The sequence below is a fragment of the Cydia pomonella genome, unplaced genomic scaffold, assembly GCF_033807575.1.
Source record: "Cydia pomonella isolate Wapato2018A unplaced genomic scaffold, ilCydPomo1 PGA_scaffold_156, whole genome shotgun sequence".
Taxonomy (NCBI): Eukaryota; Metazoa; Arthropoda; class Insecta; order Lepidoptera; family Tortricidae; genus Cydia; species Cydia pomonella.
Genome location: NW_026907799.1, coordinates 61,967 through 84,918, shown reverse-complemented (window position 1 = coordinate 84,918; position 22,952 = coordinate 61,967). Strand labels below are relative to the sequence as shown.

The following is a 22,952-nucleotide window of genomic DNA, read 5'->3' as shown; positions in this document are numbered from 1 at the left end:
AGCTTGTCAACGATTTTTTTAAGCGTCGTCATTGACAGTCAGCTTAAAACTCTTAAAAATCGCCACTGACTGTATGAATGTTGCTTTGAACTATATATCAAAGCATGCAAAAGCTCACAGAATTATATACAGTACCAATTCCTGAACTATTTCCAATAAGATGAGATCTTCGATAACCGATACAACTTTCTTTACGGATCTTCATGTTGCAGTATATCGAGGTTCTACCACGTACACCAAAAATTCGTTTCGCGGCAGGCCCCAGAGGACTTATTTCTTGTGAAATTGCAACTAAGTTGGATATAATAGTTTTGAAACGCTATGAATAGCTATAATGAAGTAACCGCAGAATATGAAAATCGTAATCCGTATATTCCGTCCCTGACACTCCAATGGAAGAGCGATAGAGATGTGAGATAGCCGATCTTCAAATTTCGATAACCCTGAGTCACGTTTCTCGTTCGGGTGTAGGGATTGCAATCCGGTCCGGCGGATCCGGTAATCCGGCCGGATCCGGCACTTTTCAGGAGCTACCGGATCCGGTAAAAATCACCGGATCCGGACCGGATCCGGTAAAATAAAAAAACGCCTAAATACAGCACGCGCTGTGCGTTTCAGATGAGGAACAGGCGACGGATGCGTGGTATGAAGTTGAAAAGAACAAAAAACGAATGAAAACGTTTAAATTTAGTAAGATAAAAATATATTTATTATGACAATGACTAGGAACAGAAGAGGATTTCTTCTTCTTTCATGTTGGTGGCACGATTTGACGATTACATAAATACTGTAATAGAAGGAAAAATTAACGGATGGAGATGCCATGGAAGGCATTTGTAATTTATGCTAAAGAGAAGGTTAATGTCGTGTCATAATGTTGTGATAGGAGATTAAAAGTAAACAAATGAGCATCAGGTTTAAGTCGGCGGTACTCAACCAACTACAGTTGGGCAACCGACTACAGTTGGATCAAGATGTGTGAATGAATATATGATAATATTGATAATCTTTAGTTTTCTCCGATATATGTATATATATGATGAAATATAGATTCTTTTCTATTCAAATTTAAGAGAGAATCTTTTGTCTTTACAATTTCATCCAATCTTATGCAATTTCCTTCATCTCCTGGTACATGCTACTCTACGTCTAGCCAATTTTTTTATTTGATCTATGTAACTTTTCTTACGGAGTCCCTTTCCGCGATGGTTTTCAATCCTACATTCTATTATTTTTCGCATGAGATCGTCGTGTCGTGTGTTGTTCATTATAATTTGACCAATATACTATTCTATAAATTAAAAAAAAGTTATTTATTATTTTTTTTTTTTTTTAAGTCATACAGTCTACTACTTTCTCGGACAAAAAAATTAGAGCAAGGTAATATTAGAGCGCATTTAATATCATAATTGGCTAAAAGTAAAATATCTTCTTTTGTTACTAGAATCAAAAAGAAGACCAAGAGTGCTCACTCCATACAACGGTTTTGTTACCAAAACACTAATACTATTATTTTCGTAATTTACATCTAGCGTCACGTAGCGGATCTCTCAGTACTGCTACTCGACAATAGAAATCGCGGCAAACAAAAAGTCTAATGCTCAACGATTTTCAGCTAATATTATAACCAGAGTAAGCGTAGGAGTTGAAAATAGAGTTCCGCTAGTACTGAGAGTTCCGCTACTCGATGCTGGATGTCGTCTACGAAAATAATAAGCGTTTTGGTACCAAAACTGATGTATGGAGTGAGCACTCTATGTATTTCTTATTTCTCTATGCTAGAATGGATGTCAACTTTAGAGTCTGTGCGGAAAGAGAAGAGCCGTGGAATGTATGGGGCCCAATACAGACTCTACAATGAATTCAATCAAAGAACAGTTACGAAAACTTGCCCTTTCAAGGAGCTCCAATTCCCACCCCACATCCCATCATCGGGCTTTGGAAACTAATCAAATTTATAATTGTAAACGAAGTTTGAGCACTTGCGAATGGTTAAATATAATAAATTACCGATTTCAAATTTTGGATTTAAAGTGATATTGACGTTATGACACTTTTTACTACCAAGTTCTATTTTATTGTTAAGAAGTTATTTATTAACTTCAAATTATAGATTTAGGAATACGTATTACGCAAAAAACTAAAAAAATGTGTCATTTAATTAACTTTAATATCCCTACACCAAACCGGATCCGGTCCGGCCGGATCCGGCCGGATTATGTTCAAAATCCGGCCGGATCCGGCCGGATTGAAAATCAATCCGGTTTGCAATCCCTATTCGGGTGTTCTGTTAGTTTGTTCGTTTATTTGGATGAATCTCGGTAACTTAGTCACGGCGTTCCGTTCCGGTGGTAAACATTGAGTCATTGGTAATAATAGTTTCGATTAATTAAGCATAAATGATTATTCGTAATTAATAGGATTAATTAACATTGCATTGTAAATGTACTTTGTATATAATAATACACATGCGTGATTATACTCAGTGTAAGACATACGTTTCAAGTTTAAAAATGTGTATTAAAAGTTTTAAAACTTAAAAATCTTAGAATGATTTCTACTTATCCATGAGATGTAAAAAATCTGAAATAAATAAATTGAAAATTGAAAATTAAATGGTTTGTGTCAAATGTTTTTAAGATTTTTTTTATTTTCAGTCTTAGGCTAGACATTTTACAATACATATTTTTATAAAAGGAAAATAATAATTTAAAAATCAAAATTTTACCGAACATTGTCTACTCAGAAGTCAAAAGTCCGCACAAGTGACATTGGCAGAATCCACCTTGCTAAAGTTAGCGAGGAGTAAAAAAAAATTATAAACAAATAAATACTTATCTTATAGGTTTTTAGTAAAGGGAAACAGAACGATGGTACTACGGGTGTTAGACTGGCTGGCTGTTGGCAATAATAGCCCCAAGTACTAACAACACGTAACTAACCATCGATGGACCTTATATCCTTGCAATAAGGTTTAGAAATGGTCACTACGATGGTACCTCTCACGAGCCTGATGAGGCGGCCGGTTGGCACATCACCATCAATCATATTAACAATGAGAGCAGTAAGAACTTTCGACATAGCCGTATAGGTACGAGATGCAGTTGGAAATGGATAGACCAGTTTTGCAATCGCTCATTGTTACATTTAGCCATAGTGGCTGTTGGTTGCAATCGCCCAAAGAACTACAGGTTTGAACAAAAAATAGCCTGACTATATTCTCGCCTACTAGACCTATAGCGCTGGCAATGTTTTGGAGCCTAATTTAAAAATAATAGCATTATTTTTTTCACTTATGAATATGTACCTATATTGTTTACTTATCTAAAATTTTGTCGTCATATAAGTATATACATACCATATATGTACGTTAAGGCCATGCCTTCGACATTGTGGCCGTATACGAGTAGATACTTTTGGAAATTAAGATAGACCAGTTTTGCAATCGTTTATTGCGTTACATTTTACATTTGGCCAGAGAAAGATGGCTACAGATACCGACTAGTTGCGAAGGCTCCAAAGAAAAATACACACGAGTCCCTACTATCATTAACCGAGCTAGAGCGAGCTCCGTTTCAGCGTGAGTAAAAAATGCTTATGTACGGCTGTCCTGTTCTTCCCCTCTACAGGGCGCATTTCGATATTGGTATAAATTATTGTCGATTCAGTTTTTGGAAAATTTGCAAAATGGCGGAGCCGTCGGAGTTCGCGTAGTCTATCTACATCTCACAGAGCCACCGGTATTACTTGTACGAGTAGACTACTCAACTTATTTTGAGCAAAACAGGTACAGTCACGGTATTAAATATCGACACGGACAACGTGCCAAAAATATGTACACACTACTTTAATGTATAGGCAATAAGGTCGTGTATACATATTTTTGGGCACTTTGTCCGTGTCGTTTTTTAATACCTTGACTGTACCTTATTTTTGGGAAGAGAAGGGAATCCCTAAAACTGGGCAGAGGGCTAATCGACACAGACCAAAATGCAAATGGCCAAGCCGCAAGCACAGCTACTATAAAAGCGATACCAATTTTGTAGATAGGTACATAGTAACTATGTATAAAACAATATCTTAATACGTGTCGAATAGCTGTGCTGATTAGGTATTTAAGGCAACTTAATTCCTTAAATTTATACCGAAAGACTTTAAGAGGGAAGAATAGCTTTTTGAATCTAACAAAGTAACGGTCATTTTTCTGTGAAATTCCATTTCTGGAGAAAACGGTTTCCAGGTTTCCACTAACCAAATCTTAACAAATCACTTTGATTTTGATGTTGATCGCTTCAGCATAATATATTCCAGGTGTATAAATTCCGCTTTTATTATATTTCTTTTTTTTTGCAAATTTAGAAAAAAAGGAAACCTATTAACCTAGATTTTTATTGTGTCAATAATATACTTAAAAATCAGGGAGAATAGAAAATATTTAGAAGTGGAAAAACGTTTTCTCTTCTTGTACGGACACGTGGTATACTTCCCTCTTAATAAAAAAATAAAAATTATTTATTTTCAGATTCCTCCTATCCACAGATTGTTAGTTACAAGACACTTATAAAACTACATTAGTAAACTATCTTATATTACAGGTCTTATATTGGGACCGTGCGAAGTGCATGGTGGGGGTAAGTAAAGCGATCCCAGCGCATAAGGTGGTAAAAATTTAAACTAACTGCGGATAGCGTTTTTAACATTTCGTACAATTACATGGCTCGAAATGAAACTTTGATTTACGATTACTCCTGAAATATTCATTTAAATTGTATGGTGTAAGGGACCATTGTAAGCTGTATGAAATGCTTAATATAACTAACATATTTATTTTGATAATTGTTAATAATGTATCCATGTAAAAAGCTTTGCAAATGCCACATATTACGTGATCTTTTTCTAGAAGTTACGAATATATATAGTAAGTTATCCTTAAAAGATAAGACATATAACATCGCGGACTTTTTTGTAGACCTATGAATGAGAAAATTGAGAAACAACCCCACCATACACTGTGTCGTTATAGCTCAAACGGATTAGGCAGCGTTTTCGATTAAAGCTCCTAGCCAGCGTGATTTTTTCCGACAACATCGTTATATTTCAAACAATTTACACAAAACCTTAACAAGTTATATACTTAAGCCTTCCTCAAGAATCACTCTATTGATAGATGAAAGTCGTATGAAAATCCGTTCAGTAGTTTTTAGTTTTGGAGTAGTTTTATAAAATGTAGTGAATTGACGTTTTCCCCTAGACTTGCGGACACTAGGTTGCGTGACAGTCGTGCACGCTCCCAATAAATACCTATTTCTCAGGTCGTATGATATGAAGGTCGGTATATCGGCGGAGAATATCCGAATCCAACCTCTCTGCTATCATTCTCGGGATGCTGTTTGCGCTCCCCCTCATCCGCCTCACCACAGATGCCGTCTTCTTCCTCACTTTAGCATAAAAGTCCTCTACACCGGCATCGGAATTATCGGCAAACATCCCAGAGGCGCTACAGAATCGAGGAAGCCTAAACAGCATTCTTCAGCTAACCATATCACGATGAGTCGAATAGAGTCAGATTGCAGCGATTGCACATTATAGGCACGATGGCTAATACCTTTCCTAATTTGGCCTGAACAATTGGCTTCCTTTGGCATTTGGCTATGATATCCGGCGATCAACGCCGCATAATAGACATTTGTTTTAGATTTGCATGTGCGAGTGTAAGTTAATGTTACATGATTAATATTTATAGATTTATTGAGACGATTATAGATTGTGTTTTCATTGGTTTGTCATGTACAGTCAGTAATACAGCTTAGAACCTTTGCATACAAAATTCTATGCAGAGGGGTACCTCTTCTCTGCAGCTAACTGTACAAAGCAGATAAGTTTTTCGTAAGCTCATTTCGTGGTCTGCCCTCATTAGGCCAATAGAGCTCAAAGCAAATGAGTTTGAAAATATAATATTAAGATAACGTTTGCATTCAATTTCAATTTGAATTGCCGCTTATTGGCTTAGTATAGCACCATCAGAGCACTCATCTCATCTCACTCATCGTAAAATGGCTAAGAAAGTGACATTCATGACGCAACCATACTACGGAAACCCAAACCACGGGTATTATATGGTAAAAAAATGATATCCTGATGTCCGATGTTTCATTTGCCCGAAGTTGTTTTGTCGGAAACCGTTAATTTTTTAAAATTTCTGATAAGGCATTCTAATACATAGAAGTTAATAGGTTAGGTAAGATATGTGAGATAGGTGAGACTTCTAAAAAAGCAACGGTTAAAAAAAACGGTTTTCGGTGAAATGAAAGTTTGGTAAATGGAACATCGGACAAATAATGTTTCGATAGGTAACCCAAAAGCACGAAATTAATTAGTTTCTATAAGACGCCATAAAAAAATGTCACAAAGGGCCACCAGTGATATTCTTTGTTATTGACTTGTTACTGAGGCATGCAGATGAAACAAAAGCCCTAACATGCTTGTTAACAATGTTATAATGTAGCAACAATGCAGGCCAGAGGATTGCAATTTTCCAGGCATTTAGCGGAGGTGTCATCTATAAACTATGCTAGGAACTGGAGCGGCAACGAGATAATATTCTGCCTACGTCGCCTTAGCGTCGTCGCGTTCACAAGTGCTTACAGTTTAGTTGGTCACACTTTTGGGTGGAATTTCTCTGATGAGATGACTTTTATTAGAGACCAGTTTTTTCCAATCTTTTCACCACGCTTTTCCCAGTATGCTTAAAAAATCGCAACACCTTTGTCTACGCCGTTTCAGCTGTTTGTAACCTGTATATATATTGTTTTGATTAATATTGAATCTTCGCGCCCGTGACACTCTTTTTGAACCTTTGCAACCCCCATTAGTGACACCCCTTCACACAACAACATACACGCCAGCTTGAAATACGCGACCCCCCCTAAATGACACACAACAACACCCACCACAGTTTTAAATATACTCCACTGGGTCCTATCATCTTCACCTTCAAATTTGCCAACAATGACAAACTAAATTTTGATTTCTAAATAATCTTATAGAAGTTATATCTTACAGTAGTAATAAATATCAAATACGGGGCCGAGAGTTGAGACAGGCTCTCAACCATGGAAATCAAATCATGGAAAAAATATTTTACATTGTTATGCATTTCGCGCTCACCTGTACCTCCGCGGATGTCATTGTTACGGCAACCATTATGTGTCAGTTGCGTAACGTCGTATTATAGTATTCATAGTTCTAGCGTTTATCGAATTAGGTGAAATGCATCATGAATGAATGAATGAATTAATAAGTGAAATGAAATCATCAGAAGTTGTAGTCTTAGGTTTACATATGAGTTAAGAGTTTGAAGATTTCTAGGTACTTAGTAAGTATGCGGCTGCAAGTGTCAAAGTCGATATTACTATATTTTAGTCAATTGTATTATATATTATTATACTATAATTATGATATTAACAATATTGATTTTTTATTTTGACAGAATTTGATGTATTTTAATCATAGCATATGCCTGACCGTTTGAATTTTATTGATTTTAATATTATTATCAAATTTAGGAGCTTTAAAAAATTTGTATGAGACCTGTTTTTCGCTCCTAACTATTATTAAAAAAAAACGAAAAAAAATGAGACTGGTATAGCTATGATTAAAATACATCAAATTGTGTAAAAATATTATCCATAATGTCAATATCCAGGGAGGAAAATGACGACTACTTTGTAATTGTATGGAGATTCGTCCACTTTCCTCTTAATCGTTTAAATTTTAAACAATTTTTCTTTGCATATAGTGATATTATTTCCAGGAAATAAATATACCAGTTGGCTATCGAAGCTACACGAACATTTTATAAAATTGAAAAAATTGTGTATTCCCATCTGTTCCCGGTGGGGAATTTTAACTAAAAAATACTTGTAAAAATGCATTCAAGAAATTTCATCTTACATAACGGACGGGAATGTGTGATGGCGAGTGTTACCTGCTATACGTTTGTTTACCTATATAAGTACACCTTCCTTAATTGTACTTACTTATTTACTACACATTGAGCATGCAGTTGAGCGGAGTGATGCATTTGCACCACGCATAAACTTCTTTTAACAAGTTTCAGTGGTGTATCTTAGTTTTAAGTTCTTTGTGTAATTTGTTGTGATATAAATAAATTAAAAAAAAAACTTCAATATAGCAACTATCAAAACCGACATTTGTATAATAACAAAGACAGGAAGAAACCGAGACGGTCACAATGGGAAGGATTCATTCCCATTTGTCCCTACCGGCCACAGGTGGAAATAGATCCTTCCCATTTGTGCCAGGCGGGGACAGATGGAAATGAAACTATTCCCACATGTTCCCACCGGGTACAGATGGGAATACACCGAAAGAATGTAGAATAGCCTATTAGTAGCCACTATTACCACAAATAGCATACGGGCGCAAGAACCGCCAGCATATGTAAAACAATGTTAATTGTCACAAATTACACGTCCTTCCTAAATTAGAGGGGAAGTTGGTAATTGTAACGACCAGCTTGTAAACGTACTAAAATGCTCCCGTCATAATATACAATAGGCATAGTGAGCATTAGTAGCGGATGAAACAATGCGCCAAAAGTATCTGGTACCCTGGAATACTTCTCGGGTCAGAGTTGTAGGGTTAGAGCCGGTGTAGCTTTATTTGACGTTCATAAGCGCATTGTAATATGCCTACTTGAATAATAAACTATCTTTATCTTTAGCCCTTATTATTAAGCCTATAATTAGACCTTGCAAACCTCCATGGCCATAGCACCGTCATTTTGAAATAAATTACTACTGTATGTAAATTAAGTTTTACCATGAAATAAATGATTTATGATTTATTTCTGATTATTTATAAAATATACTTCCAAAAACTGAATAGTAATTTTTTTTTATATATAATTATATAATCTGCTCACCAAGTATCACGAGAATCGGTTGAAAAATGTGACCTGTAGAGGAAAACATTCTTTCATGTGTCTGGACTGGACAGATGAAAGATTCTTTCACAAGTTTAAAAGACGCCTTAACTTTCACTTGGTCAATAACTGGTGTAAAGGATATAATTATACGAGTAGATTAGGAAATCACAGGCATGTCCTCATTTAGTAGGAATATTAGCAATTTTATGACTTCTAGAAGATATAATTATAGATTAATTCTAGACAGGAAAATTAATTGCTACACTGCATTCTTTGCAGCTTTAACTGATTGAAGTTCTTTATATTTATAAATTGTTGGTACATCTAAAATTGTGATTGTGACGTTTTGAATTAAAATAAATTATTATTTCCAATTAAATTTTAAAGCTAGTAGTACCGCTTTATTGACAATCAAAAATCTTTTAGTTGAAAATGGTACAAATAATAAAACCACACAAATTGGTAACTATTGCTTATACTCTGTATCTTTAGGTATTTAAATAAAAGTAACCAAAATCTACCCTCAAAGCCATTTGAGGGTAGATTTTGGTTACTCCTTTTGCCAGTTGAGGGTAGATGAAAACGTTACATGATCAAATAATGTAGGTTAAAGTCAGGTTGTATAGTTTCAAGTAATGTCAATATGGGTAAGTGTGGTTGACATTGGGGCCAATTTATGCTTTGATTACTGTTTATTATAAGTTCATAGATGGAGCATTCTACAGCAATCTCATTCCCCTGGCTATACCTATTCCCAAATTCCCAGAAGATACCATTCCGCAGTTATGGTTGTAGATGGACTTGGCACAGGTCAGTCATCAAAAATGAGATACTAATTAAGTGGCATCTCCTAGGAATTTGCAAGTAGGTATGGCCAGGGGAATGAGATTTTTGTAGAATGACCACATTTGTCACTAAAAATTAGTAGCTAGTAATTGTTTTGATTGTTTGGTAAATCATATCAAATATAAAACAATTAATAAATAAATTCCTAACTTTCATAAATCTTCATGACAGTTAATTCAACTTCTGAATCCTTTTTTATGTGTAGTAAAGTTGAAATAAATAAATAATGCTATTAAAAACTTTAGTAATGAAAGTTTCTATCATAACTTAATTCGAGAACAACACTGATGTCTTGAAGGTCAGCAGATGTTAAGCTTCATACTTTTTTCTCTAAACCAGTAAGGACAGGTGGTTCAAGCCAGGTGCTGTTTTAATTACAGTTAAAAGTTTCAACCAACTGAAGACAACAGGGTTATGAGTTTTCACACTTTATCTGATAAGATAATTGACTTTTTTAATGGTGTGATGCAAATAAGACTAGTGTTATCTTTAGGATTATTTTTTTGGCATTCGTTATGAAGGTAAATGTTTAGCATTTATTGCATGGTATGTTTTGTATCTAGATATGTTACATTGGTTTATGTTCCAGATATTAATAAAAAAAAATATGTTATTAATATTTATAACAAATCTAGAAGTATATAATTAATAGGGGTAGGTACTAGCACTAAATGCATGATAAAAAATAATAAAAACATTCTAACTCAAGTGCTATTTGATAAAAAATTATACCCCCTTGATGTTATTCTTTAGACAGCAGCTAGCATAGCAAGCATGAGTATATTTAGCACATAAGTGGCATTCATTTATATTTGAGTTATTATAACCAAATGTATTTAATGTAGCCACAAGAATTGGAGCAAATTTCTTATACAAGTATAGTGGCTAACTTTTTTAGGGACTAAAGTTCATATTTAGTGATTCATTGATATTATTTAAACCATTTTTTTAGTGTGCTACTACACAAATGTAATTAATAACTTCTGAACTAGATAGTGGCTTTTATCTATATGATTAATATGTATATGAATCACCAAGAATAAATAGTCCAATATCGTTCTAGATTATTCTAATCGCGAAATTAGGGTAGGGTGTATTTATTAGTCACTTGCACTAACAATATTAAAAGTCCTCCCCTAGGGACACCCCATGCCACCCCAATGATAGGAATTATTACACACCTACCCCACATAGAGTACTGAAAAAGCCCCAATTTATATAATAAATTACTTCTAAACCTACCACAAGGTCAGCTCTGAATTCTATTTTCAAATAAGGGTAACCGAAGAACTGCCACAAAACATCGTGTGGGGCCGAAATGAATACGCAAAGAAAAATCGATAACATTCGCGGGTGTTGATTTAAATATTACGTTCGTGTAGCAGAGGCTTCGCACTGCAATTTTACTACAGCCTTCGATGTGTTGTCATTCATAAAATGCTAAATTTACGTTCGTAATCAAATAATCGATCACCCGTGACGTCCACACGCCCGTGTTTACGTTTCTTTATATCGCTCGTACATACACGGACACCGATCAAAAGCTCATCGATGCAGTAAATTATCGCTGTTTAAAAATAGTACCACGCCTGCTTGGCTAACTGTGTAATTATTTATTTGTTTTGCTCAGGAAAGCTCGAGCGATGAACTCTACGTACCTCATTTTGACGCTCGATCCTTTGTAGGGACCAATCCGTGTACACTAATGCACAGCACGCAACAATTGTTCACTTAAAAACTGCATATTTCCACAGGCACAACAGAACATTTCTCTATTATCGACTAATGCACACGTCCGGGACACTACATTCGGTAGCCATTTTTGACAAAAAGTAATTTTTTACTTTTACGTCCCGTCCCCGATCCCCATTTCGGAAAGAGGAGAGCGAGAGGACGCTAATACCGTACCGACACGACGAAGGAATAAAAATAAATGGATCATTGAACCGGCGACTGCCGGTGCAAACTCGGTCCGAACTAGGGTACGTCACTGAGTTTTGCCTGCAAAAGGACTAAACTTTGAACTTTACTGATACATTCCCGAGCAAAAAAGGTTGTGAGCTTTAGCTTTTACGTACGGTTCGGACCTGTCATCCGAACTTTCGTCCTTATGCGGTGCGACTACCATTCTTGGGCGTATAATAGACGACAGTACAAGGACCAATCGCCTAACTGTGAACCGTATTCCATATTTCTGAAATGACACAACTAATGCCATCTATCGGCGAACTTTAAGAATGTAGTTAAATGAGTCACGAATATTTGCACTGGCAATTTTGTATTCTAAGTTTACAACCCAATAAAACTTAAAAATTCAAAAACTAGTACCAATAAAAATAATTTTATGGATTCTATATGAGAATACCATTATAAATGAGTATTTATATAAAAATTAAATTATCACATTTTGGACTTTAGAACGGCAACGGCAACACCCATTGTTACCTGTGACAGCAGCAAACATTCCTGACAGTTTGTTTTCGGAGAAAATTCAGCCTGTTTCTCTTTTCATAAAAAGTTCCTTTTTCGAAAATTTCAAGAGAATGGTGGGCGCAATGCCTGTTAATTTGATACCAAAATTTTGCAACGGTACCATGGATAGCCGGAATGGTACCGAGGAAGGCGAGTCACAAGTGAGAATCGGCAGTCGTGTGAAGTGTAATGACGACTTCGCCACAGTAAAATATATCGGAGAAGTGCAAGGATACAAAGGAATTTGGTACGGAGTGGAATGGGATGATCCTGCGAGAGGAAAGCATGACGGATCTTTGGATGATATTCAATATTTTAAAACCTCGAAGCCAGGCGCTGGGTCTTTTATACGGCCAAACAAAATTGCACCAAGTATTACTTGTGCTGATGCTATCAAGAAGTATTACGGAGATCGAGAGGTACGCAGCAAGTGTTCTATTCGTTTTTTTAAATTTTGACTCTGTAAAAAATTGTTTTTATTGAGTCAAAGTTAATAAATTAGGTCATCCACCCACACAAGTAAGTATAAGTGCCTTAGCTTAGTCATGAACTCAAGGTAAACACAGCAATACAATAATATGGTAAAAATGGGTCAAAACTGGTAAAGGAGACATATTTTGTATTGGCAGTATTCTTACTTAAGTATAACTTGGACACTCCCGTTACAGTGTAGACAGTGTAGTATTACAGTTGCTACAAATTACCTTATAAACTAGTTTATTTACATGTGATTAAAAGTATTAAGAACTGTACAGCAATATGCCTATTTTTAACCCTCGAGTGTGTCATAAAAATGTATGTTTAAATTTAATAGAGTTGAATATTATAACTGCCATATATGGCTTTGTATGAACTAGAGCAGGGGTCACCAAATGGTGGACCGCGGTCCGGATCCGGACAGCCAATCTATTTTGTGTTATGCTTTACATTTGCTTGTGTAATGTAAGTACTCAAGTACAGACCGTGATGGGAACCAATTAGCTTCATGTGTAATTTTTTTTTTTAATTTTTATAATAATATTTTTATAAACCTTCACATTATTTTATTAAAATGTTGAAGAATTTTGAGTGGTTGAAACGCTCATAATATTGCGAATTTGACTGAGCATGATGATGTTTCAGTTTCTTTATTGGTAAAAAAAATATTTTACAGGTCACACAGGTACATTTGAAATTATGCTAGTTATACATAATTCTAGATAAAAATTAACAGGTGAAAGTTTACGGTTCCTTAATTATGTCATATGTTTCATGCATGCATTTTCTGCAAATCGACAACCGTTGTGCCTATTTTAAATGAAAAGGAGGTAGCACTACTCTAGCCTCCTTACCTCCTCCACAAAACCTAGCAGTGTCATCAGGTTGCTACTACCTCCTTTAGTGTGCACGGAGTCCCTAGGTATTTGTTCCTGCATAGTTCTACCTGTTTACAGTCTAGGAGAATATGTTTCGCTGTTTCCTCTTCTTCAATCTGCGGCAAGGTCTGCCTCTTTTCCTTTTCCCATCTTTGGGGTACTAGGTTGTAACAATTCCTGTCCTGGTTCTATTCCATTTAAGGTTATTTGTTACTAGGATACATCCATTAATTTTATGTTTTTTCTTATGGTCTTATTTTGTCTATCTTTTTGATGTTGAGAATACTTCTCTCTATGTCCTGTTGGCATACTTCTACCCCCTTATTCATAAACGTGTACTAAATTTACGATGCCGCTGATCATTGTTTGTCCCTTTCCGATGTATTGGTATGATGGAAAGGGACAAACAATGATCAGCGGCATCGTAACTTTAGTACACGTTTATGAATAAGGGGGCTAGTGATTTCCTATTTTTTTTGTTTTAAAGTTAAGGCCCACGTTTGGCAACCATTCATGCTAGGGAGGATGCAAGAGTTAAACGGTTTACTTTTGCATTTTAGTGGGATATCTGGATTTTTCATAATCTCTTTCCATGATCAGTATTTTTCCATGCATTACACACTCTGTTTTCCATATTAAAAACAATATTACATGATAATTAAATTTAAAAAACAAAATTAAAATTGTTGGTTCGCTTAGTACGTCGTCCGGTAGTACGATGTACAGGTGCCGGCAAACTTCTTGAATGTGACCTTGCCTTTAAATTTGTTTAATTCTTTCATTACTTGTGCGACAAAGATGGAAATACAGTACAAAGTTAGTTGTTGTTAAACTCTTGTACCTACTGTATTTCCATCTCTGTCGCGCAAATAATAATAAATTCTACTGTATGCCGCAAGATGTCAACAATCATAGTAACCATAGACAATACCTTAAAATTAAATTTTACATATACAGATAAAAAAAAAACATTATTTTCAGGATGAGACAGTGGCAGCTCATCGGCGCACAGTAATCAATGAATGGAAGAGGGAGATGGGTGCTCCTTTCATTGAAATGGTTGGCTTTGAGAAGATCCATCAGAAACAGTGAGATCTTTATCTTTTACTTTGTATATTTGTATGTCCACTCCACAGTGGTCAATGAGTTGGAGAGCCAAGTTTGCTAAGAAGTACAGTTTTTTGCATTGGCGTTTATTATCACGACCTGATGTTTTGACCAAACCACTCTTTTTTTAATGAATGAGTATGAGTCTTAGGCGCTTGCTATAGAAACTATGGGTCCTTGGTCATCCGACAGCCTCTTCTTCCTCGCGTTGTCCCGGCATTTTGCCACGGCTCATAGGAGCCTGGGGTCCGCTTGACAACTAATCCCAAGATTTGGCGTAGGCACTAGTTTTTACGGAAGCGGCTGCCATCTGACCTTCCAACCGAGAGGGTAAACTAGGCCTTGTTGGGATTAGTCCGGTTTCCTCACGATGTTTTTCTTTAATGAAAAGCGACTGGTAAATATCAAATGATATTTCGTACATAAGTTCCGAAAAACTCATTGGTACGAGCCGGGGTTTGAACCCGCGTCCTCCGGATTGCAAGTCGCACGCTCTTACCGCTAGGCCACAAGCGCTTCCATCCAACACCAAAAGAAATAATTAAAAAGGTGTTGGAACGTCTAATAGGTGTCTATGGTAATCACATAAGGCTCAGAGGCTGAGTCTGGCGGGTGCAAAGGGGTAACGCCGCCAGTATTCTGAGGTCAGCACTTAGGCTTTTTTTCCTTCTAATTTGTATGTATATTTAAAACTGTATTATACTTTTGCTATTAGTTAGTCACCAAGAGCATGTTATCGTGTAACAAATCTTTATTCCTGCAGTGACAAATACGTCATATAATGCGACAACCTATCTGGCCTAGAGGGGATAGTGACCCTGCCTATGAAGCCGATGGTCCCGGGTTTAAATCCTGGTAGAGGCATTTATTTCTGTGATGAGCACGAATATTTGTTCTTGAGTCACGGGTGTTTTCTATGTAATTAAGTACTTATAAATATTTATATATTATATTTATCATTGTTTGAGTACCCACAACACAATCCTTATTGAGCTTACTGTGGGACTTAGTCAATTTGTGTAATAATACGACCTTCAAACCTTCAAGAAAAGGGCGTACTCCCATCTTAAATGCCGGCAACGCACTTACAACCCCACTGGTGTTGCAGGTGTATGGGCGGCGGTAATCGCTTACCATCAGGTGATCCGTCGGCTCGTTTGCCTCCTCTATCATAAAAAAAATGTGTATTCTTTTATTTATTATTTATTTATTTATAATAGGACCTCTCTTCACTCTTGTCTTGAGAAGTAATTTATAATTTGGAATACGTGTGACAGTCTGTTTTTACAACACCGCTTGTTTTACAAATTACAAGCTTCCATGAAACAGACATCACACCTTATGAGCAAATTATATCAGAAAAAAATCTGGGCAACTTTGGTGAACAAACACAGCAAATCGGGACAAATTGTAAAACTCTTAAGTAACGTTGGATAGTAGGACTTAAAATTTACAACTATTTACAATGGATAATAAATAATATTGCAGAAAATTCGACCGCCTAGTGGAAGTGTGCGTCCGCGATCGCTGCGTATCCCGCGCGGGCGACGTTGCCGCTCTGTGCCCGCGCGCCCGCTCGCTTGACGTATCCAGCAACTTGTTTAGCAACTGGCGCGAAGTCATACAGCTGAGCGCGCAGTTGCCAGATCTGAGGGAATTGGATGTCAGGTAATGCAGATGAGTAGTGTCCGCGGGCAACGTTGCCGCTCTGTGCGCGCTCGCTCGACGTAGCCCGCAACTTGTTTGGCAACTGGCGTGAAGCCGAAACAGCTGATCACGCAGTTTCCAGATCTGCGAGAACTAGATATTTACCTGATATTTAAGTAATTATTCTAATTTTTTTGGCATTTTCGTGGTTATGTAACCTAAACAAGCCCAGAGTCTATTTTATGGCAACTTAATCTCAAAACTTGGTGCAGGGTGCAGGCACCTCTTTCTACGAAAGCAGCTGCCATCTGACCGTTAAACCCAGAGAAGAAACTACGCGTTATTGGAATTCTGTCTGGTGGTCTGGTTTCCTCACGATGCATTTCTTCGCCAAAGATCGCCATATGTGGCCACACCCTTTTCTGATAGAAGGTCCTTATTGCACATGAAACAACATTAACATGAACATTATAGAACATGAGAGGATGGTTGAACTAAAATATATTATTGTACAAAATTGTGTTTCATTATTACAGCAAAAACCGCATGGCCATCAACTTACCCGAAGAAACCCTGGACCAGCTATCTATCAACCTATCCAACTTGGAAAAACTCAACATTTCCGTCTGCGACTACAATTGGTCCGACATACTCGCTCTATCCCACCTTACTCCGAAGATCCAAGAAATCATTGCCGCTTACAACATAGTCAGAACCATATCACCACCAACGGTGACTCTCCGAACACTAACCATTCTAAGACTCGATGGGAACCCGATAGACTCTTGGTATGAGGTCATGAATCTAGGCTGGCTGGAGAATCTGAAGGTGCTGAGTTTGAATGATTGTCAGATTGAGCAGATAAGGTTCAATGATAATCCGGGGAATGCAAAGGTGGATGTGTTTGAGAATTTGGAGTTGCTGTTTTTAAACCGGAACAAGATAAATGATGTTAGTATGATATTGTTTTATATTGTACAAAGGAAAAGTTTAGGTTAGCTTTCGCAAGTGGCGCCCAACTAATGGCGCGTCTATAGGTTATGTCAGAGCCTCTCTATATTTCTTGTTTTTTTTGCACTATGAAGACCTCCACAGGAGTAAGATAATTTTCTCGGACTCTTTATGCTATATAATATAAGTAAATAGTATTCATTTGTTGCTTCAAAATATGACTTTAAATGTAAAGGTATTTAACCCTCGACGCAAAAGCGGGGTGTTATACGTTTAACATGTGTATCTGCTGCTATGACACGACCTGTTCCTTAAGAACATCATAGAAGGAAAAGTAGAGCGAAAGAGAAGAAGAGGAAGACCGAAAAAAAATATTTGAACCAAATAAAAGAAAAGGTTCAGATCATGTCATACCAGAAGGTTAAGGAGTTGGCAGAGGATCGGACGAGTTGGAGATTGCTCCACCGACAAGAGCATAGCTCTTAACCCTTTTCCAGGCATAGTACGATTTATTGACCACATACGCGCCATTAGAATTTCAACTTTAGTATTCCGATGTAAGGTTCAAATTAGATTACACTTTCAGGAAATCTTACTTGTTTTCAAATGAATCATCAAAGCTGGATTAATTGGAATAGATTTGGATTTTTTGGGAAAGCCTTGTATATTGATGCGGCCTGGAATAGGGTTAAATATGAAAAAAATCTGTCTGTGCCATCGTAGCTCCCAAACGGATGATGCGTTTTTCAAAATAATTATTTGTTGAAATGGCTCTCAGCCGTATTTGATTGAATGGGGATTTAAATAATTATGGCATCCAAATCTGTGAATCATAAAAGTAGTGTGTATTGCTCCATAAACTTCTATACATAACTTATGCCACTTATATGCATTTCAGTGGCGATCGGTAAGCGAGCTGGACAAACTGAACCGCCTCCGTAAGCTCTACTTTTTGAAGAACCCGATACAGGCTACCGAGGATTATGACACTGGATCTCAGCTGATTATGGCAAAAATTGGCACACTACAGGTATGTATACTAGTTTTATGGCATATGTGATGTGGTGATCAGTAAGCGAGCTCGACACACTGAACCGTCTCCGTAAGCTCTACTTCTTGAAGAACCCGATACAGGATACCGAGGATTATGACACTGGATCTCAGCTGATTATGGCGAAAACTGGCACACTACAGGTATGTATACTAGTTTTATGGCATATGTGATGTGGTGACCAGTAAGCAAGCTGGACAAGCTGAACCGCCTTCATAAGCTCTAATTCTTGAAGAACCCGATATAGGCTACCGAGGACTATGACACTGGATCTCAGCTAATTATGGCCAATATTAGCACACTACAGGTATGTATACTAGTTTTATGGCATATGTGATGTGGTGATCAGTAAGCAAGCTGGACAAGCTGAACCGCCTTTGTGAGCTCTACTTCTTGAAAGAACCCGATACAGGCTACCGAGGACTATGACACTGGATCGCAGCTGATTATGGCGAAAATTGGCACACTACAGACATGTATACTAGTTTTATGGCATATGTGATGTGATCAGTAAGCGAGCTGGACACACTGAACTGCCTCCGTAAGCTCTGCTTCTTGAAGAGCCCGATACAGGCTACCGAGGACTATGACACTGGATCTCAGCTGATTATGGCGAAAATTGGCACATTACAGGTATCTATTATAGTTTTAACCTCGTAAGGCCCAATGTGCATTACAATGTATAGTCGTTCGTTTTGTAGCTGGCCCCGAACGACTAATCCTTTGTCTATTGTAAGTTAAACCTGCAAAGAATAATTATAATTGGCACCTGAGCGCGGGCTAGTCCTACTCTCAAAATACCAGTGTAAGTGCACTCTCCGATGACGCGCCTTCGCCGATGACACATTTAAAACTGGTTCTGTAGCGTTCGACTCGCCGGCACTCAGTAACCGTAGAGGCCCACAGCCTCGCAATGTATTTTTCCATTAGTTCATTTTGAATCTTATTGCAATTCCCATAGAGTCGTAATTCAATATACTTTTTTATGAAGGTAAGTAGTACGCGCGGTTTTACTTACAATAGACAAAAGATTAGCCGTTCGGGGCCAGCTACAAAAAGAACACACTCAGTTTCAATGTAATTTAGAACCTTTCAAAAACCAAATATAATACCAAACATTTCTTCTGTTTCATTGCTTTCTCAAATTGACGAAATTCATCACAATTTACTAATATGGTCGAATTAGAAAGAGGAAACCTACTTTAACAGGAGGTTTTTGATGAGATAATGTTCTTCAAACGTTTGTTTTTTCAGGAACTGAACGGGTCCAAAATAACCCGCGAATTACGCCGAGGAGCAGAGTATGACTACATGAAACGCTACGGGGCAGAATGGAAACGCGCGCAGACAGACCTTAATGCTCAGGCAGCTTTTGACATAGACCATTGCCGATTCCAGGAACTTGTTATGAGTAAGCGTACTCCATAGAATTTAATAATATATTTATTTTATTTATAAGGCAGAGACAGTATTAATATACTAACTAACGCGCAAGTAGCGCCAGGCCACGATGACCCATACCCTGAGCCATGTCAATAACCTCTAAAATATACATATTTATGGGATCTTTGAAATATGGATTTTTCTGTTTGCTTGCTGAAATTCTAGATACATACATCTAGAATTTCAGTATATTTACTATATTGCACTCATAGTAAACCAAAATTGAATATTCTAGGCACTATTTTCCTTTTTAAAAAACGCGTTTATATTTTCTTATCGTAATATACCTTATAGAAATGGTTGTTAACTTAGTGTATACGTACTTTATTACGTCAAATTACGTTTCGTTTATGTTTATATCAGAATTTATTCATGACTCACATGTGGTCACTGGCCCTGCGGAACTGTTTGAGCATGACCCATATGCTGAGTCGCTGGCCCTGAATGGGTTAAATAAGCTTGTGCATGAACTTAAGCAAATTCAAGGTGCCTACAACATACAATCTTGCTCGTTGATCGTAAATATTTGTAAAATTTGAGGTTATGATAATTAGATGTTTTGGTTCGATGTACGGTCACGTCTGAAAATATAGACGCGAACGATTAAGTGCCAAAAATATGTATACACCTTAATATATGGGCAATAAGGTCGTGTATACATATTTTTGGGACTTTGTTAGTATCGATATTTTTAGACTGTACATTGCTGCTTTTCTTAGCGCAATACCAACGCAATACTGCTGGTTGAGTGTTGCCCTACTTCACTTTGCTGTACATTGCTACTGACATACTTTGTTTGACAGACTATACTTTGTTTTAACTCAAAACGTCGCATTTGATGTCGCGACTTCACAACTGTCACAAGTGACTATGATGTACGAAATAGATACATTGCCGCTCGAAATATTTTCAAAAATGAATTATGCTCTGGTAGTTAAAACTACATTTAAATAATCTTTCAGAATTGTTTTATAGCATTAAAACCTGAGCTTAGTTTAAGTTTGCGATTATATCAACAATACACACTAGAAATTTCATGTTCCTTTCTTTACTTTCAGAATATGGCATTCCAGATGACAGCCTCCTCGTACAACAACCAAAATCCTCCACCCTCACCTCACAGCTCCTAGAGATCACGCTCGAAGACGAAACCGGAAAACGACTCAAAAAGAAGTTCCCCAACACTATGGCCGTTCAAAAACTGGTCACACTCGCACATAGGCTTTTCGCGAAGGGCAACACCGGAAAACCAAAACTTTATCTACTCGATGACCAAATGAAAGGAGCCGAAATTTGCCTAGATAACTATATGAAAGATTTGGCTTATTATTCTATGAAAAATGGAGACATTATTCTCGTTAAATTCAGATAAAATTTGAGTATTTTTATTAAATACAGCAACCCTTAAGTTTATTGGCGCATTTATTTATTTTCCAAATCAGCTTTGTAAATAACATTATGTCCAAATTGTACCTGTATTTATTGCTAATATTTTCACAAATAAATATCCTTATTGTATTTTTATTGTTGTTTTGATGTAGGTACTTGTAGTGTGTGATTGAGAGGTTGGTTATAATGATTTGATTATCTAACCTATCATAGAAAAATAAGTACGCCTATTTCGCTATGACCCTATCTACATATAGTCTTGATAAAGAATCATACTATATACATACGACGACCGGTTTGGCCTAGTGGGTAGTGACCCTGCCTATGAAGCTGATGGTCCCGGGTTCAAATCCTGGTAAGGGCATGTATTTGTGTGATGAGCATGGATATTTGTTCCCGAGTCATGGGTGTTTTCTATGTATTTAAGTATTTATAAATATTAATATATTATATATATCGTTGTCTAAGTACCCTCAACACAAGCCTTATTGAGCTTACTGTGGGACTTAGTCAATTTGTGTAATAATGTCCTATAATATTTATTTATTTATTTATACATACCACCAACGCTAACATTAGTGTCATTACTAGGCAATGTAGGAAGCAAAAAAGATTTCTAGTTACTTAATCACAACAATATAAGCAAAGGTATAAGTACTGCAATACTGTCACAAGTGACTATGATGTACGAAATAGATACATTGCCGCTCGAAGTATTCGCAGTGTTATTCATGACGCAACCCATGGATCCCAGCCTATATCGCGCCCACTCTGCCATGGCCTGCCCTGTTGTTTTTTTTTATGATCGGCAAATAGTGACAATTCCTGTTAGAACATTTGGAACTCAGTCATCTAGATTTATAAAAAAAACTTAAGCCTGGACTACGCTCGCTCGGCTACATGCCACCTACAAATCTCTTTTATGGCTTGGTTTTGTAAGATTTCAAGCTTAAAATAGTGAATCTAGCTTTTGTTTATTTTTTATTTATTGCTAACATTACCTTGAAATGTAGATGTCGTCATTAAAAATTTATCACATTATTTTTCATGGATGATAGTAGTGACGTTGTTTCTTTACATTCTTATACAAATAAAGAAAACAGCTGTAACCTCGGACGTGCCCTTGGATTACGAGCATATTACAAGTTACAACAACGTTAATAAACTCATTCGGTTTAAACACTTGACGCACCTTAATTTTAATTGACGACAAGGACGCAGCAATACGTAGAGTGTCAACTAGGGCTCCCGGTATCCGTGTTACACGCCGAAACGGATACCCGTGTTCTTAAGCCCGGCGGTGCTAAGAACACGGTTTAAACGGAACCGTCGGGATCCGGATCCGTCTCCAAGAACCGTTCCCAAGAAACGTTTCTCAGATACGTATCTCCGTTTAAACGTGTACTTAAGACCGGCCCGAACGGATCCGAAACAGTTTGAGCCAATGCTTACAAGGTCTACTATTGAATATTGACTTCAGATGAACTTGTTAGGCGTACAATTTTTTTTAATTGTTTCTAACTGGGTGGATATTACATATTTAGCCAACTATACAATATATAAATCGAAGTAGGTGTCCCTATTCTATATTGTTTATTATTTTTAATTTTAAACCTATTCGTCCCTAGTTTAGAATCTTATTTTTTTAGTATTATTGTTTTTAACCTAATATCATTACATATTATATTTCAATGAAAGAAACACATTTTATATATACTGGTGTAATAGTTTCGTGAAGAAT

The 22,952-nt window shown here is 36.8% G+C and overlaps 2 protein-coding genes across 2 annotated transcripts in view; one reads left to right on the top strand and one right to left on the bottom strand.

Annotated features, from left to right (window-relative positions):
• Nucleotides 1-12,012, bottom strand: part of LOC133533333 (protein enabled-like) — a 101,072-nt gene extending 89,060 nt beyond the window's left edge. Inside the window, exon 1 of the mRNA XM_061872301.1 lies at nucleotides 11,455-12,012. Within this exon, the coding sequence (XP_061728285.1) occupies nucleotides 11,455-11,459 (5 nt within the window). The 5' untranslated portion in view covers nucleotides 11,460-12,012. The remainder of the gene's footprint in view (nucleotides 1-11,454) is intronic.
• Nucleotides 12,013-12,221: 209 nt separating this feature from the next.
• Nucleotides 12,222-21,346, top strand: LOC133533334 (tubulin-specific chaperone E-like). Its single transcript, XM_061872302.1, has 7 exons — nucleotides 12,222-12,687; nucleotides 14,605-14,711; nucleotides 16,219-16,398; nucleotides 16,914-17,328; nucleotides 18,227-18,358; nucleotides 19,634-19,790; nucleotides 20,881-21,346. The coding sequence occupies exons 1-7, from the start codon at nucleotides 12,340-12,342 to the stop codon at nucleotides 21,192-21,194; spliced, it is 1,653 nt and encodes a 550-aa protein (XP_061728286.1). The 5' UTR covers nucleotides 12,222-12,339; the 3' UTR covers nucleotides 21,195-21,346.
• The last annotated feature ends 1,606 nt before the right edge of the window (nucleotides 21,347-22,952 follow it).

Excerpts from the sequence above, each read along its gene's own strand:
- LOC133533334 (XM_061872302.1), top strand. The coding sequence starts at position 12,340 with ATGGTGGGCGCAATGCCTGTTAATTTGATACCAAAATTTTGCAACGGT. Across the intron at positions 16,399-16,913 it reads CTGAGGGAATTGGATGTCAG|CAAAAACCGCATGGCCATCA; the intron begins GTAATGCAGATG and ends TCATTATTACAG. Across the intron at positions 17,329-18,226 it reads ACCGGAACAAGATAAATGAT|TGGCGATCGGTAAGCGAGCT; the intron begins GTTAGTATGATA and ends TATGCATTTCAG.